Source organism: Bos indicus x Bos taurus, chromosome 3 (genome assembly GCF_003369695.1).
Source record: "Bos indicus x Bos taurus breed Angus x Brahman F1 hybrid chromosome 3, Bos_hybrid_MaternalHap_v2.0, whole genome shotgun sequence".
Classification (NCBI taxonomy): Eukaryota; Metazoa; Chordata; class Mammalia; order Artiodactyla; family Bovidae; genus Bos; species Bos indicus x Bos taurus.
This window is the reverse complement of record NC_040078.1, coordinates 74,281,611-74,300,530: the sequence shown is the minus strand read 5'-3', so window position 1 is coordinate 74,300,530 and position 18,920 is coordinate 74,281,611. Positions and strand designations below refer to the sequence as shown.

Sequence of the window (18,920 nt, the reverse complement as noted above, 5' to 3'; positions counted from 1 at the left end):
AAGTGCTAAGAAGCACAATGACATGTTATTTGCCACATGGAATAAGCTACGTTCTGGTGCAACGTTCAACTAGTTTGGGTACTCTCTGTTTAAAAAAATTCAAAAATTGCTGAGTGACAAAGGTTATAGTGATCATGGCTTTGGTATGTTTTAAACCAAACATTCATATATAAAAATAAGGTGACTTTACATAAAAGGTAAGTGAACAGAGGAAGTCTAAAATGCACAATCAAAAGTAATAAACCAGACTGCAAATAGTTTAAAAATGAACATTAAATCAGAGCTTAAAAATTCTAATTTATTTCTAACAAACATCACTTGATGCTTGACTCACAAGCTTTATTTACATTTGTCTACAGCATCATTTCCTTACGAAATATACTAGTACAGCTTAAACCAAATAAAATCATAATCATTCGAATTGTCTGTAAACTACTATTAGCTAAATTTATAACCTTGCATTTGCTTATTAGTACAGTCAAAGTTTTAAATACAGAAAGCACAAGAATAAACCAACAATAGCATGTAGAATCTAGAAGATCATCTGGGCAATTTAGAAGGTGGACTTTCAAGAAGTCTGAGGCACAATTACAAGAGAGTAAAAGTTCTTGTGCAACCTACAGTAAATGTAGCAAAAAAAATTTAAGACATAAAAAAAGCAGGGGAAGTTCACTGTAAAAATATTATCAAAATATTTCTACATAAGCTATTTTGCTTTCATCTTTAGATAAACTGAAGAGAAAAATCACTCATTTTAAAACAAAGAACAAATGAAAATTTTATCTGTCTACTAAGTACCTTAAAACATTTAATTTTCAGTTGCAGTAGACATTAATGTTAAGGAAAAACAAACAAAAAACAAAACCAAAAAATGTGGGTATTGATTCCCATGCACAAAAAGTTCCCAAGCACATCTGTCAATTTCCCTTAAAATACTTACCTTGCATTGTCACTGAAGATACTGTTAAGAGAAACCTTTTTTTAAAAACCAGAAGACAAAATAGAGCTCAAATGACCAGGTTTTGAGAAATAAAACAAATCTTGAAAGTATTTTAAGCCATAAATAATTTCAAGTGAATAGAAGCAATTATTTCTGCTTATGTCATGAGGAAATAAGCATTTGTTACTCAGAAGAAAATTTTATGCAGTGTTTAAACACCTCAAAGCAAATGCTCAATTAAATTCACAATGTCTTGTCTCTGTTGGTCTTATACCCAAAGAGAAATATATTTCAAAAGCTTTCTTCAATTTATTCGTTAACTAGGATTTAATTCTGTCTACCCTATTGTGTGATAACTGAATTTGTAAAAGGTATCACACAAAGCTTCTAAAAACATTAAACACTTTCGTATGTTTTTCTCATCAACCACATTAGTAGAGATGAACTGCTAGGCATTCTTGTTCAAAATCACTGTGTCAAAAAGGCAGAAACTAACACCTTTCTCCTCTGCAATTCACAAAACTTTTCTGTATTAAACTTGGTGGTGCAAAAAGTAAAACTAGATAGAGACAATGATTCTAAGGCACCCTTAACATAGGGAATTTCAAAATAAAGAAGTTTAACAATCTGTTAAACTTTTTCTAGTAAGAATCGCTTTGACACAGGTTAACAAACAGGCTGAGTCCTTTCCCCAGATTAATATAAACAGATTGTTTCCAACTACTTTACCACAGTCTTGCCTCCATGCCCAAAGTCCAGATAAGCCTAGATAATGCTCATATTTGGAGATGAGAAAAACAAGAGTTTAAATTAGAAAACAAAGTACTTTGTTATAGCTGAGATGTTATAGCTTAAAAAAGCAAATGGATGTAAATAATGAATGACAAACAAAGCATCTATTTTGGGACATCATGGCTTAAAATACTATTTACTTTTAATATCACAAATAAACACAGCTGTATTTTTCTGAAAAGCAATGAAAGGCATGCACCTCTACTAGCAGATTTAGCACTTCTGACCAAGTAAGACACCAACTTCTTAAAAAATATGCTTCATGCATTATATTGGACTTTTTTTTTAAGATGTAAATTTTAATACATTATTTCTTTTTTGAACTTGAACGGGAACCAGAATGGGATGATCCAGAAGGTGACCTGTGGTGCCTGTAAGACATAATGGGGAAAACAGGTAATCTGGTAAGCTGGAGCTGAATATCAACTTCCTTTGTATGACTTTGAGAATATGAAAAATTAAACCTCATTAAACTGGTAAAAGGAACAATTAAAATCTAAGATATAAACTTATACACATAAAATTAACTAGTATTTAACTTTGGATATGAGCCCAGTAGCAGTGCAACCATAATTTAAAAATCTCTTTAAGATATAGCCACCTCTCAATTATTTAAGGCAATGAAGGAAAGCCTTGCAAAGTTGTATACAACTACAGATTAATACAACAAAGGCATATAAACTGGGTAATGGCAGTGTGACTAAATCGTTCTTTCTGATATACTGTACATTGTGTGGTAAGGCTATACGTAAAACAGATATAGCAAGGCTTCTGACTGTGTATGCAAATATATATCCATAAATAATTATGTTTTGGAAATCTAGGTCGCACAAGATGACTGTACAATTAAGTTACAGGATTATATTCATGCAGCTAGTATGAATAAGTCAATATATCAACCTGGGTAAAGTAGTGGTGTTCCGAGGGGTTGGCCCTGGGCTCAGGGTTGTTTAGTATTTTCACCAATCACCTGGCTTATGGAATAGAGAACATGTTCATTAAGTTTAGATGACAACAAACTAGGGGGATTATATGTGGCTAAGATAAAAATTTGAAGAAGTGGTAAAAAAGCAACAGAATGAATTTCATAAAGTACGGAGTAATTTTTTTTTTTAACAAAGGAATAAATGCGCAGAAATGAAACTAGCTGTGTGTAACCTTAATATCTACACTTCAAAATGGGAAGACGCAAAACCAATCATTATGTACAAGAAGAGGTAACTCTGGCACTGAACATAGCAAAAATCAGATTTTATCTAATCCTTACTTTTCACAAGCTGAAGGGATATAAAAATTTGCAAAGATTATTAAGGAAGCCATTAAAATGACTATATAATTAGACACTGAGGAAAAAAAGAGAAAAATAATGAAACTGAATAATTAACTAGTCTGCTGCAGGAAAGGCTGACAGATGACACACTCTCCAAATTTTAAAAATATCAACACAGGTAAAGTAATCTAGTCAAGATCTCTTTCTACAAAAAAGAAATTCGGACTGAAAGATAAAAAAAATATATTAGCTATAAGAACAATTTCTTTATAAAGGGAACAAAAACAACAATTTGTTGTGGAAATGTATTTATACATATTTAAATAAGGACAGACTTCCAATTATCTATAATAGTTAATTTTCTTATTAGATGCCCTAGAATCCTACAGTTTCTAATATTTAATGTAAAATAGATAGCATAAATTAATACTTATACAAATCAATCTCTAAATTACATCAACACACAGCTTCTGAAATTAGAAACTTAAGAGACAGAAATAACCGAGAGTTGGCTATAATAATTATATATGAAAATAAAAATTTAAACAATAATCAGAGAGTGAAAGAGAGTAGTTTGATCTACTTTTCTAAACAACCTGATTAAAACACAGAGTAAACAAAGTAATTAATCTGTTTTTTGAAGTTCACAGTTGAAGATTTTAAAGTGGGTAACAAAGGAGATAATGAAAATCTAATCCTTGACTAAGAAGTTCAGTTAATCTACTAAACACACTTAAGAACACCCATTCTTATTTCTACAGAAACCCAAACCTTTCAGGTGACCGTGATCTTGTTCGTCTTTTTTTTCGATCACCAGATGAAGAAGATCTAGAACGACTTCTCTTTCTGTTCCTCTCAGGAGATGATGATGAACTTGAGTAAGATCTTTTTCGTGGGGAAGAAGAACCCCTGTGGGACCTGGAGCTGGATCTTCATTGATTGAGAAACAAATCAAACATTTCATTAAAAGAAGAAATGAGGCAGATGGTTTAGTTTCTAGCTCCAAAAATAAACAATTTATAGCTATAAAAATTTTATAAGAAAGAATACTTACTGCTTACTCAACAGAAGACTTCTGGTTCAACCATGAAATCAATTCTATTTAATTTAACTTCACCACTAGATAAGTGCTCACTACTTTAATTAAAAACTAGTCTAATGCATTAAAGTAGAATCTTAAATTCGTTTTCTAAAATTTAAAGGCTTTCATTTTAAAGTATAAGTAGCAAAACTAACAGGTAAGCATTTGTATAACTAACTTAATGTCTAGAAACTACATCCTTCCATTTGGGGAAAAAATATGTATCATACAACTTCCTGAAGAAAATAATAACAGTTTGTTGTGGAATTAAGCAACTTATTAGTTAAGTTGCTTTAGTAAAAGCAGGATACGAGGACAAAATGACATAAAACAGTAGCTATTAAATCATTAAACATTCAAAGAAAAATAAAGTAACTTTAAAACTTGATTAACAATATTTGTTTTTATGAAGGACTATTATCCATGAAGTATGAAGTGTTGACATTCACATGTTTCAGGTAGAGGTAAATGTGCAAATGTTTAAATACAATATTTCTTCATTTACATATTTTGGTTGAAGTAATTTAGCTCAAACTTCCCAAAAAATTCACCTTTGGGCTTAAAATAAAATCAGAAAGCCCAAAAGGAGAATTCTTTGGAAAGTTATAAGCAATGAAAAAATGTTTGAAAAGAATATGAAGGCTGTTCTGTAAACCTTAAAGTGCTTCCCAAAGGAACTAGGACCTAAGGATCTTCACCTAAGAAGCACTCAAATAAAACAACTGAAACATTGATAATACATAATAACAATAATCTAACTTGCTCTCTATCATATTAACTTAATACAAGTGTGTATATCATTCTTCTTAATGTTATCAAATTGTAGTTGCCCTCTAATGCTACAGATTTGGCTCTAAAATAAGCTATTAAGCAATTATTTTTATCAACTAGCTAACACTACACTTCAGTGTAATTCCACTTAAGTGGAATTTTAGTTATTTTCTTATTCTTGTTAGATGTCTTTAATAGATCAACAAATTAGATTAAAAAGAATGGCAGCATATTTTGACGAAGTCTAGAAAAAACTTTAAGAGACTAAAAGCTAGTTTCTCACTTGGTTCTTTACAAATTATTTTTCCCTCTGCAGTGCTAACTAAATGCAACCTGAAGTTAACCTGAAGTTAACAAAAATGCTTCAAGATCACATCCTACCTAAACCACCAACCAACTTCTTAGTTTGTGGAATTTAAGAAGTATCTATACTTCTTACATACTACACACACTGTGTATAATATTCTGTGTTATATTACAGAGAAGTGAAAATAAAACCCACTTATCTGATGTAAATTACAGAATTATTTCTGTAAATACTGAAATAATTGCCTTGCAAAACTGTGTTGAGGCAGTTATTTTTCTTCCTTTTAAACATGAAGTAAGCTTTTTCATCTGCATACTTACTATAACTACTACTGCAAAATAACTTTAATGAGTAGGCATTTGGTGATAAAGCTTAGCTGCATCTTCCCATTTCATCACATTTTAGCACAAAAATAGCAAACCTTGCACAATGCAAAATAACCACCTTAATTCAATCATGGGAATGTCTTGGCACACTGCTGGCAATGGAGACATCTCATGGTGAGAAAATTAAGCTGAGGCAAGTGCATTAGTTTTCTAATGCTAAAATAAAATTGACAAATAGAAGCAAAATAAGGGAAAAAAAGCAACGCCTTCTGCAGCCTTTAAATATTTTCTCTCTCTGCTTTACAGAGAGATGCTACCTCATTCACCTTGATTTCGACCCACGAGATCTCGAACGTTCTCTGGAACTGGAACGAGATCTTGACTGCGAACTGGAAGAACTTCTTGAACGCGACCTGGAACAACATGGAAGGATATTTTTTTCCAGGACCATTTAATTAAGCTTTGTGATATGAACACTGAAAGAAAACTATGCATTAGGATTCATTTTCATATAATAATTATTTGGGATATTTTCAAAACACAGTATTTTAAGGTTCCTTTAAAACTTTTATTCTGTATTAACAATTATGCCAAAACTTAAATTAATAATTTTTGAAAACAATCAACTACTTTTCAAGTTCATGGGGCTGCAAAGAGTTGGACACGACTTAGCGAGACTGAACAACTTTCCAAGTCTGACAAGATTTCTTTAAAAACGCTTTTAAGATTGTACAGATAAAAATGCCCAGCATTATCACTTTATTAATATTGAATACTTTTTGTTCACAAATACTTAAAAGTAACCTGAGAGGGACTGACATATTCAGGAATATAGCAGTTTATATTTAACTTGAAATGTTTCTATTTTCTTCGTCATTAGTTAGCATAAAGCTTTAATACTGACATGGGTATATTTTTAACCTGTATGTTTTCTGTCTACTCAAAGATGTGAGAATTAAAGGGAAACTACACTTATAATCCTGTCACCGTTTTAGGAAATTATTGAAAATGACAGGAAATACTGTCCACTTGCATTTAAAAAGTCAACAAATTAAACAAATTTCATTTAGTAATTTAATTTATACTTAATTTGTTCCTGAAAATAACAACTTGCAGAAAAACGTTAATTTTTATCTTAAAAGTATCTTTATAATCACTGTTTTAAGTTTTCAGGCTTTACAGTAACTCAAAAATTACATAAGTACTTAGCTAATATTTTATTCCTAAATACAGCTGAAATTCATTGCACACAGTTTCACTTAACTAAATAGGAGTTCTTCAAGGGAAATCTGCTTACATAAAGTGTTGCTTTTTCTCAACTAAAACTTCATTTTTATTGTTGACTACACAATCAGTGACTTTTTATTAAAACTTTACATTACTAACAAAATAATATGCAAGTACAACACAAATTAAATCCTCTAATTTATTCCTGGACAGCTCTAAAGTATGAGCATTAGGATAACAGAATACAGCCAAATTTCTCCTGTATTCAGAATACCTATGCCAAATAAAACACTGTAAAGAGCAGCAGTTCAATTAATGCCTAGAAAATTTCTGTACTAGTGTTTAAAATCATCAGTGGAAATATAAATCTTCACTTTATTTACTTTGAGTTTTCTGAATGTAAAACTATCTCTTTTGATAACTAAGTATCTATAAATAATGATTTAATTGAATTTTTAGAGTCTATTTTAATAAAAGGCATGGTGCTAAACTGGACTAAGGAAGTTTCATATTAAAATTTTGTATTTCTGAAATATTCGACAATAACTTCACGGCACTAAGATAGAAAAAAATGATCTTTTAAATGATAACTTGAATGAAAACTCTAAAATAAAAGGAAAGTTTAGTTAAGAAAAACAAAATTTATAAGTAAAGAAGTTAGATACTGACATTTTGACTGGTGTTACCCTTGACCTGTACCCGTTTACCTGGACCTAGACCTTGAACTGGAGGGGGAGGATGAGCGTGATGAAGATCGTGAATGTGAAGACCGAGACTTTGAGCGACTTCGTCTGTTAGATTTCTTTTTACTACTATCTTCTTCTTCACTGGCATCAAGATTATATTTTGAGAGATCAGCATCATCTTCATCCTCATCCTAACAAAAATCCACAATTAATTATATTTAGACCTTGAGATATCAATGCTGTCTACTAGGAATGATGAATAGTTCTATGTAATGGACATCTTCATATGAACACATTTTATCACTATCATCTCAACAAATTCACTCTCAATCCTGAAATCTGACTACTACATTCCTGATCTCAGCTAAAGAGACTGAATGACTGTCTCAGACATTTCAAAGATGTAAATGTAGAAGTCATACTCATTTTCTTTTTCACACAATGTATTACCATATAAACTGTCAAGAATTTTCAGTTTTATTCCCTTAAAAGTTCTTAAATGCATCTCCTTTAAGACTTAGTTCAGAACTTCATTCCTTTCTCTAGGACACCCTTTTAGGAAGTCTAACTGTGGGAATTCATTCTGCCTCCCCAATATCTCAGTATGTTGACAGTCATCTCTAAAACACAGATCAGATAAATATATCTCATTAGTTTCTTTTTCAAACTTCTTTCATATTGTTTTATCTCATTTATTTTTCAAACTTGTTCCATATTGTTTTATGTGCATTTGAGGGCCTCCTGTGCTCAGACCTCAAAGCACCCTTAATCTGTATCTACTCATCCATAAAATTTTACACACACAGGCCCCACAGAATAAACAACACCAGACGTGATGCGTTTGTTGACCCCCATATTACCTTCTCCCCTCTGCTCTGACCACACTACCCCATATATGATTTTTTGGATGTTGCTGGCTTGTTTCCTACTATGGGAAACTTTATTTGCTGTTCTCACTGTCCTAAAAATGCTCTGATCCCAGCCCTTACCGCGGGCTCCTTCATATCACTCTTATCACTCAAGTCTCAACACAAATTTCATGGTCTCAGAAATCCCCCATTCACTGAAACCAAAGTAGTTCTTCTAATGATCTGCTATCACATCATGCATCTTCATAATATTATTGCTATTTAAATTATATTGTTTATGTCTTTTCCTCTGTGCAATTTAAGTTAAGAGAAGCATGTTCTGTCTCGGTCACTACTGTATATCTCAAATCAGAATAATGCTTGGTAAAATAGATCAAAATTTTTGTGGAAACAAATGATGACACTGTAGAACACATCTTCACCATAAGCCAAAGGTTATCAAAGACATTCATATGCCATAGCTTAAACAAGACAAAGGGGAAATATGGTAAGGAAATAAGTTACCTCATCTAATTTATATTTAGAAAGATCTTCATCCTCATCCTCTTCTTCTCCCTCAGATTCTTTATCTTCAACTTCCTTTAAAATAGATGCAGGACCAACTGCCTTCCCTCTGTATTTTTTTTTCTTACGTCCAAACTAGAGAAAAAGTTTCAAAATATTTCTGTTAGCTAAAGTATTAAAATATTTTTTCCCAAGAAATTACTTTTATATATTTAGGCGTCAACATGTATTTTTAAGTCAATTATGATTTCCAACAAAATGATAAGCTGCTGTAAAAGACTTAATGTGTACTTACAAAAATGAGATACATTTAGTATTTTTTTTCACTTACAATATTTTCTAGCATGTTTCTCTAAGTTGCATTCAACCTACACACTAATGTATATCTTACCTCATCATATTCACCATCAGATTCTTCTCTTTCTATGTATTCAACATTTTCTCTTTCATTAAAACCACCACCATATCCTAAGGAAGGGGGAGCAGAAATTGTTATGATAATTCACCAAAATCACCTACAAGTAACAGGAAAAAAAATGAAATCTTATCAAAGACATCTGTTTATCCCTTTAATAAATTACTGGTCTCAAAAAAAAAAAAAAAAAAGTATCATTACAGAGAACAGCCTCAAAGTTGGATATAGCTGGAAAAGTCTCATGGCTACAATTTTAGCTCTTCTCAATTTTAAAATGTCCTGCCTGTATGATTTCAGTTAATACATGGAATATATGGATGGAAAACATCTCCTTAAATGTCTGCTATAACCAAGTTTTAAAACGACTTTCCTCTGGTTTTAATTGTAATTCTTTTGGGAGAAGTGGGCTCAGTAAGAACTAAAAATCAAATTTCACTGTTTACTAGTTAAAAATAGCTTGAAATCTTTTGATATACTGAAATTTTGCTGGGCTAAAATACAGTTAGAGCTTGGAAAATATATAGGCAAATATAATGACACAACAAAAAACATAAAAATCGGTTTTAAATACACAGTTAAAAGTCACTCAGTTTTTCTGAAAAAGCCAGTAAACTTTTCAACTGAAAATATTCTAATAAAGACCAATCATGATCAATACACCATTATTATTTACTGCCACAGTTACTATCTACAATTTAGACTTACAGATCTCTGACAGGCTTAACAAAGATAGGAAGAAGAAAGTGAGTTAGTTTTAGAGAAAATGAGATGAGAACTTCTGAAAAATATCTCCCACTGAAAAAAATAAAGAAGTGGTTAAAAGTAACATAACCTAACGATCTCACATATTTCAGAACAGTACCAGCACACAAAGAGTACTTCCCAGTTTTAAGGATTTAATGAATCAGCAAAATGTTAAATTTACAGACAAAAAAAGCATTTTTTAAAAATTTAAGATTTGCAACTTTAAATCTGTCAGTCACAGGCATTAAAAAACTCATCACTTACTCTCTCATCATTTTATAAGAGCCACAAACTAACAATAGAAAGGATGTAAGTGTTCCAGTAAAATAAGGCAATAAAATTAACTCACTTAAAAAAAAATCCCACATTAATGCAGTGTCCTTTCTTTTCCTCACTATACTCTGTACCGGTGAAAACCGCAATATATCAGTGTCTATCCTCAGAATATTTGATATCATCCCTTTTTTCCTCTTCCTACCTTGTTCCAGAGACAAAATAGACTCCAACTGTAATATACAAGAATTTCCTCATTTCTATGCATATGACAAAACAGTGAAGTGTTTTAAATTATCAATAACAACTTTTCCAGAGAGCTTAGTAAAATCCTGGCTCTGGTTTTTCAGAGTATCAAATATTAAAAGAAAAAAAAATCAAGTAAAATTAGGTATATGCTCACCTCAAGAAAATACCTCAGGGATTTTCTTGGTGGTCTAGTGACTAAGATTCCATGTTCCCAAAGCAGGGGCCCAGATTCAGTCCCTGGTCGGGGAACTAGATCCTACATGCTGCAACTAAAAGCCTCCATGCAACTAAAAGCTAAAAAGCATCCCACATGCTGAAATGAAGATCAAAGATCCTGTATGCTGCGACTAAGACTAGTAATTTAAAAAAAGAAAAAGGCTCATATTCAATGATAATTTGAGAGATATACGCTGTAGAAAATTATAATTCAACTATATAGTTTCTTGACTCTAGATATATATTTAATATCATGGCAGTATGTCCCGAGACGTAAGAGATGTAAAGACTTAAACCTCACAATACTTTGAAGTAGATAAAAAATTAATGCAAAATGATTCACATAAGAAAAGAGGAAAAAAAATTATATAATAGGATGACTGTAAGCCAACAGTACAGAAAAACTTGACTACTTATATGTGGAAATGTAAACATATTAAAGTACTGCTATTTAAAATCAATAGGCTTTCAGTAGAGTTCTTTGTCCAATCAGTAATCTGAAAGTAAAATAATGGTAAGGCAAACATGGGGAGCCAAAGAATTAATTATACCAAGATTTAAGAAGCAAACAGGTAGGCAGTTTTGCATAGGAAGCGTGATAGCAAACACAAAGCTATTCTCATGTTCTCTCACACAGTCATAGAAGAACCTAAATAATCTGCTAGCAATATATTATTAAGGATTGTTGTATGAGTTCATACAACAAATACACCTCATGAAGTCTTTTATGTGGGAAATCAGTAGCTACAGCATTAAAAAAAAAAAAAGAAAGCCTTCAGCATCATCTCCACTGAATAACAAGGGAGAGGAATAACTGGCTTATTTATGTGTGTTTCCCTCACTCTACTGGTTTGACACTTTCAGGGAATGTTGTAAAAATTGGTCTTCTTGCTTCGATGCTTGCCACTCCCACCCTCTAATTATTTTTCTATAAACCAGTAATGTTTAAAAATTAGAAATGTCAATCCCTTGTTAGAAATTGTTATTTCCCATTATATTTAGAATGAAATAAAACTTCTTACTATGATTTACATGGCCTTTGCCTATTTCTGAAGTGTCTTCTGGAGCTGCTAGGAATTCACCCATATGCTAAATTCTTTCAAGTGTCAGGGCCTGATTCATACAAGCTGTTTGCTTTTGCTTGGAATGATCTCTCAACTTGCTACTAACTTTCACTTCTTAGCCTAAACATTACTCTCTTGAAGACTTCATTAATTTTTGCCTTTACACTTCTAGTTTGCTTAACCAAGTATTTCCCTGCATCGTGGCCAATGGCCAATAAATATTTCCTCAATTCTATACTCAATATTTGAGTATAAGAAACAGCACAGTCCTGGCATCATTTATGATACAGTTTATATGAAACAAGCAACCTCTATAGATTTTTAGCAAGTGTTAAAATAAAAATAATATCTTAAGATTTGTCTCAAAAAATGTAAAATGTGAGCAAAGATCAGTAAAGGATCAAACATTTAAAATAGGCCTGAATTAGGGTTGTGACAATGGAAGTGAAGAGAGAAAAGGGGATGAATGTAACATGTGCTTCAAAGGAAGAACTGAGACACTACTTTGAAAATTCTGAGAATCTATATTTTGATTAATCAGCAGAGAACAAATAATAAAGACAAACTAGACAGTAACAGTATTATTAGTTCACATCTTCAACAATGACAGGCTTGTAAGACAACTACTTGTATCAAGGGAAATGGTAAAGGGTCAGGACACAAAAAAGATAATGGGTAAAGGAAAGTGAGGTTATTAAACTTCAACAACTTCAGTTGTTAAGATTTTAGCTCTTGCATTAGTGAAACTTTTAAAGGAGGAATCACAAAACAGGTCAAAGAGAATGTGAATAAATAAAAGGCTTCCAGGGATTACTATTCTTATAACTGTTAAAATTCTGGACTTTTTCCTAAAAGCAATCAAAACAAAATGTTTTAAACAAATGGAGTTTTAGTTTAGAACAAAGAACTCCTGGCTGTGTGGGATATATGTACAACAACAAGGTGGCTGTTTTTTTCCAAGAAACAAGATAAAGTTGCATCTCTGCCTAGGGAAATGATGGAGAAGACTTGTGGGGAAACGAGAGAGATGAAGGAGTTATTAAGAATGATGTCTAAGTTTCTGGTTTATGTAACAAGCATATGGCGGGTGGTACCAATCATGAGAAAGAGATCGCTAGAAGAGGGCCAGGTCCTCGGGGAAAATCGCGAATTCAGTTTAGATATAATGAGTTTGACATTTACATAGTGATGATGAATAGGCAGCTGAATATACAGGTCAAAGAAGTCTGAGCTAGAGACATAAATTTGGTTATCATGGTGTGCCAATGCTTACTTAAACTTAGGTCTTCAAGAAAATGCCCAGAAAACAGAGCATAAGAGAGAGCTTAGGAATTGGACCTAGAAGAAACCCAACATTCTGTGACCATGAAAATACAATGAAAAAGGAAACAGAATAACCAACTAGAGGAGTGTATGTGTGTTAATTTAAAAAAAGGGGGGGGAAAAAGGGGGGGGGAATATAAACGTTAAAGAGGTAAGAGAAGGAAAAAAAGGTCTTACTAAAAGGCCTTAATCTACAGACAGTGCAACTGTCTAAAGTCAGGGAGGAGAAGGAAACAGGGAAGTAGTTTATTAAGTCTATCAACAGAAGGAAGCCTTTGACTGTACAAGTTGTTGAATGACAAAATCAGATGTGAAGTATACTGATAATGTGTTTGCTCTAACTGATGATAATGGGAAACTACATTCTATCAGGTAAGTATTTTCACCCAACTACTGACAACACACAGAGGCTTCCCTGGTGGCTCAGACAGTAAAGAATCTGCCTGCAATCCAAGAGACCTGGGTTTAGTCCCTAGATGAGAAAGACCCATTGGAGAAAGGAACGGCAATCCACTGCAGAATTCTTGCCTGGAGGATTCCATGGACAGAGGAGCCTGGCCAGCTATAGTCCATGGGGTCGCAAAGAGTTGGACATGACTGAGACTAATAATACTGACAATGCAATAACTGACAACCCACAGAGTCAATGATGAGTTATTATTTAGACCAATGGTGACCAAATACCATCTAAAACACCTGCAAATTTTTGGGACCCACCACCAAGGAGCTTTATCAGCTGTTTAGGAATCTGGATTTTCAGTTTCTCAAATGAATCTAATGCATGGCTAACTTTTAGAATTATTGCCTAAACTTGAGACAAATACTTTAAAAGGTGCCCCATGTTTGTTTTTGTCATACTAGGAAATCAAATGAATGAAAAAAATGGGATTATCCTACCATTATTAATAACAAACATTTAGACTATCAAAGGACAGAGAGGAATAAAGCATTTCTAAAACTATCCTAATGTCGAGTAATTGTTAGGATACAGTTTCCTCATGCTGTACTTTGTAAACTGTAAAATTACCATACAAAAGATGACTCTGTGGATGAAAGAAAAAAAAAATCAAGATAAAAAATATAAGAGCAGAATAAACAATCCTAATTTACTGTGTTCTTATGAAGTGAATATCAGCTTCAATGTTTAGTGGTTTTAAAACCATTTAGTTGGAATGAGTTTGACTCTTACCTGTTCTTTCTTCCAGTTTAGCATACTTTGGAGTATTACACATGTTACACTCTGATCTTCTGGCCCAATTCACATTACTGCAACTTTAAAAGTGAAAAATGTCAAATTAGTAGATTATAACATAAGACAAATAGTAAATTTCAAAATATTTAAGAATTTTAAACTAAAAAGTAGAGTGAACTCACTACCATAAAGAAATGTTTACTAAAAGGATGCTACAAAGGAAATGTACCAATGTAACTTTTCTGAGGAGAGAGTATGGTTAGAACAGACTGAACTACTTAAGCAGAGAAGCAAAAGCTATATAGTATGAAGAATGCTTCTGTCTTTTTATGATAAATCAATGAGAAATTATATTTACAGAGATTTTGCTGTCTTGCAGGGGGAAGGGGGGCAATACCACTTTAAATGAAATGTTCTATTAATTTCCCAGTCTCCAAATTCACCTCAAAGAGTAAGGTTATACTCTGCAAATAAAAGTCAAAAAAAATTTTTTTTCTCCTGCAGAATCAGTTCATGCACTGGATCCCAAATTCAGTGACTTAATCTGTTGCTGGAAAATTATTCAATACTAATTTAGTATTTTTAAGATCAGAAATTTGTGTAAGACCCTCTTCTGATTCAGTCCTTTCATGCATATTTGATTCATCTGCTTAAGAGAAAAGATGGATATTGGAAAAATCAATATAGCACGTGAAAATCAGAAATATTAAGAAACCTAATTAGGAATAATTATCTACAGGATGCAACTTATGATTCTAAAATTACTGTGCAAACAGACAAAAGAGATTTCATGATATATTTCACACTAATGATACAGGCTAAAAGTTTTTGAGATTTTTCAAAATTAGGACAAAATAGGTTTTTAGTTCTTTTAAATACCCTTCTCTTTTTGAATGTTAGCTCATCTTGAGCATCGATTTATTGGTATACATAATTCATCTTACTAACAACTAACATTACCATTAAAAATAAAATTTTAAAGTTCTTTATACTTAAATATCAGATACAGAATGAATAACAATCAACAGATCTTTGATTTAAAGTCTACTGTGGCTTGCCAATGTGACTAAAAAGAGTAGGTAGTATTAACAAGTAGTGGCTACATACACTATGGGAAAAAAGTCAGGATGATCATTTAAAACACATACGTTTTACACTGCCAGTCATTAGCACTAAATAAGCCTCGGCTCTTTTCTGCGAGTGTCTTTCCTATTTCAGTGCCCCCTGCTTTCATCATCTTAGCCTCAGTTGTTTTCTCTGAAAATAGAAAAATGCAGTATGAATCTGGGGAAATAAATAAATGGTCTGTATAAACAGTCTTAACAGAAGGTTCCTTAAGTGCTTACCTCGACCACATCTATTACAGCTAGTTCTTCTAGCAAAGTTTACATTTCCACATCTGAAAATAAAGTAAAAAATACTTAGAGAGACACGTATTAAACTTACGTAATTTTAAAGATTCTATTACACAGTTTTTTTAATGTGTCCTCCCTATATACCTGGGTCCAGAACTTCTACTTCTCTTTTCATGTTAACGTCAATGTTAACTACAAAAGAACAAACAAAAAAACCCCTCACAATTTAGGTGGAAAAAATACAAGATTTGAAGTTACGAGTCATGGATAAGAAACTTCAATCTCTCAGTTACCAATTATGTGATTCTGGTAAGTCACTTAAGGATCTCTATGCCTCAGTGTCCTCATATTGGCACACATCATTAAGTACAACAAGATACCCTTACAAAGTTTAAGTGAGATGTGAGTCCACTTGAACAATTACTGATGAAGCACCAGGGAGTTCAAAAAGATTTAAAGTAACTCTCATATAGAAAATAAGATTATACAAAATTTTGTTAAGAATTATAATACAAAATCCTAAAGGTGAACCAAGGGGGAGAAAATGGGTAAGTCAGAAATGGCTTCATGGATCTTAATACTATCCTCTTGTTAGAAACAGAAGGTGGGATGGTAAAAAGACAAAGGAAAACTATGACAAAATAGAAATAGGTTCAATAATTAAAAGAAAACTCAGTTTTGGGGGTATCTATTAAACCTCTGAAACCTAGTTGGAAAACTACAACCAATAATGTCAACACATCAAGTAACATATTGTAACTTTATGCTGATACTAAACAACCAAAAACATGGGTTCATGAACATGGTTTTTATAGTGCATCTGCAAATCATAAAAGCATGCTAAATGCTCTAAATATCATGTAAAGCTTAAACTTCACAAAGTTGATTTCTTTCTTTTTTTTTTTTTTTTAGGTATTATACTAGAATGGAATAAAGATGCGACGTATGGAAGAGACACCCAACTGAAGCACACCACTAACTAGGTCATTCCCCTCACACCACCCCCCCCAAAATAAAGAATATCCTTCAGGACTCCAATAAGCATTGGAAATACATTCTGAAAATGTCTTCTGGATTTATATACATTGTAGAAGTTAGTCTGTTCATATATTTGTAACTGAATTGAAATGCACTCTTAGAAAAACCTTCAAATATCTGAGTACACTGTCATTAATGACACTGTCAAAAGCAAATTATTCTAACAAGTGACCAACAACACAAAAAGTCAGTTGTTTGTTCTACTCAAAATTGACTTGATACCCTTCAGGTAATCTTAATCTTTATGTAATCGACAAACATCAACTTTGTATGTAAAGAAGCACGATGCTTCATTTCAGTTCAGTTGCTCAATCCTGTCTGACTCTTTGTGACCCCACGGACTGCAGCCCGCCAGGCGTCATTTAAATTGCTCAAAATATGAATGGAAGACATATGCTGCGGAAATAAGCCCTTAATCTTCTTTGACATTTGATTCTAAAACTAATATTTATAGTTATTGATTGATGAGTATTTGCTACATCTTATTGCTCTACACAATCTATGCTGTACCATTTTAAGGGAGATCTTCTGTTTTTTTAAGCAAAGTAAAATAGCCTAGGTAAAGTTACATAAGCAATAGGATTGGAATTAATTTTCAAAGTTTTCACTCTTTACTACCAGACACTCCATATGCCATCTGTGGCTTGCTTAGAGACAAGTATTCAAAAGTTTTTATTGGAACACGAGATGCGGATTCTTTGACAATTACTTTCCGTAATAATTTTTGTATATCTCCAAATAAATACACCTACTTAAACACCCGCCAATAAAAAATCTTCCTAAACAATTTAATAAAGGACACTGGTTTCAGCAGAGCCACTAAAACACGTGCTTCTTTGAAGCAGGCATTCTCCAGGGCTGAGCAGGCAAAAACACAGACCTCATATGTTGCGGTTCTAAAGAGGCGAAAAGCTCAATTCTTGTGGGGAAATTAAAGACCAATAAAGAAAAAAAAAAAAAAAAAGCCAGAATTCCTGCAACCAAAGGAGGTTAGCGTTCGGCAGGAAAAAGTAAAAACAATACGGAAAGAAAGTTTGAATTAAAAAAAAAAAAAACAGCAAAATGAACTAGGTGAAGCAAACAAATGAGTTCAAGACAGCAACGTTTTCGGAACAAGAGTCAGGTTCTGCAGGGAAAAGTCACGTGGGGGAGATCCGACACCGAGCTGGCCTCCACCGGGGAGGTTTCCTTATCGCAGAAACCTGGCCGGGGGTGGGGTGGGGAGTGAGGAAAACGGGCGGCCATCTCCCTCCCCAAACAGCTGGCTGCCTCGGAGAGAGATAATCGAGGAGACGCTGAAGACTTAATCAAAAGAAAGGTTCTTGAAAGACCCCATCGTGAGGAGACTAAGAGCCTCCTTCCCGCCCGGGATCCGGCAGTTCTCCTCCACCACTCGGCTGACGGCATCAGCGACCGTAAAAACGGAAAATGCTCAATCGACTCGAGAAAGCCTCCAACGACAAACCCCGCTTCAAACTCGGGATCCTTCACGAACTCACTTTTTGTCTGGGCAAATCCAGTCACCGTCACTGACTCTGAAATTCTTGGTCGACATCTTGACGCCGCCACCACAACCACCCGCAGCTACGTCTTCACAGGAGGGAGCGGGCCGGGGACTTTTGGCGCTCCGGGGCTGTCCTCACACCGCCTGACTCCTTTCCAACACTGCGACAGGGTTTGATAGTGCGAACACTCGGCCTATATTGGGTTTGAACGTTATTGTCCAGAAAAATATGCCTGTGAGATTTTTTTTTCTGGCCGAAAGAGTTACAATGAAAATATATTCTCTAGGACTAAACTAACAGGCGCCGCCAGGACAGCCCAGGCGGGAGGCATTCGTGGCACTAGATGGCTCGGAGAGCCCCCTACAGGCAGGAGGACCTGAAAGGAAAGTACTTCCGCTCAGATGGGCGGGACTAGGGAGGTGGGGCGGAAGTGACTATGACCCTCCGGGGCTGGCAAAGGCGAATTTCGCTAATCGGTAGGGGTGAAGTGGACTTCTCCTGTTTTTGGAAAAGTGATTTTTAATAAAGTCTCGAGAACTCTGTTCTTTCACCATGCACATAGGATATCGTTTAAAACATATTGTTTTGGGGTACGTAAATAGATGTAACAGATAAGTAATATACACTTGGGAAGTGAGCAGTTATTTTGGAACTAGGAGGTTGCCACAATGGTTAAAAGACCTGTCTTTTCCCCATTCCATTCCCTTGGTTTCCTCCAGAGGTTATACTCACTTGTTGCTGCCGCTACTGCTGCTGCTGCTGCTAAGTCGCTT

General features: G+C 33.7%; 1 protein-coding gene across 3 annotated transcripts; it reads right to left on the bottom strand.

The window, feature by feature from the left end:
- Positions 1-277: 277 nt before the first annotated feature.
- Positions 278-18,321, bottom strand: ZRANB2 (zinc finger RANBP2-type containing 2). Of its 3 annotated transcripts, XM_027536885.1 has the most exons (11): positions 18,142-18,321; positions 15,596-15,648; positions 15,398-15,506; positions 14,247-14,329; positions 9,165-9,241; positions 8,774-8,908; positions 7,422-7,591; positions 5,814-5,900; positions 3,774-3,932; positions 2,633-2,706; positions 278-2,103 (listed from the first exon to the last, which is right to left on the bottom strand). In XM_027536885.1, the coding sequence occupies exons 1-10, from the start codon at positions 18,195-18,197 to the stop codon at positions 2,673-2,675; spliced, it is 963 nt and encodes a 320-aa protein (XP_027392686.1). In that variant the 5' UTR covers positions 18,198-18,321; the 3' UTR covers positions 278-2,103; positions 2,633-2,672. The 3 variants fall into 3 exon arrangements, with proteins under 3 accessions (XP_027392686.1, XP_027392685.1, XP_027392687.1); XM_027536884.1 differs by lacking the exon at positions 2,633-2,706; XM_027536886.1 differs by lacking the exon at positions 2,633-2,706 and having other exon boundaries at positions 18,138-18,255.
- Positions 18,322-18,920: the final 599 nt, after the last annotated feature.

Coding starts and splice junctions, on each gene's coding strand:
- ZRANB2 (XM_027536884.1), bottom strand. CDS start 18,197: ATGTCGACCAAGAATTTCAGAGTCAGTGACGGTGACTGGATTTGCCCA. Junction 14,330..15,397: donor AATGACTGGCAGTGTAAAAC/GTATGTGTTTTA, acceptor TCACTTTTAAAG/TTGCAGTAATGTGAATTGGG. Junction 2,104..3,773: donor AGATCACGGTCACCTGAAAG/GTTTGGGTTTCT, acceptor TATGTCTTACAG/GCACCACAGGTCACCTTCTG.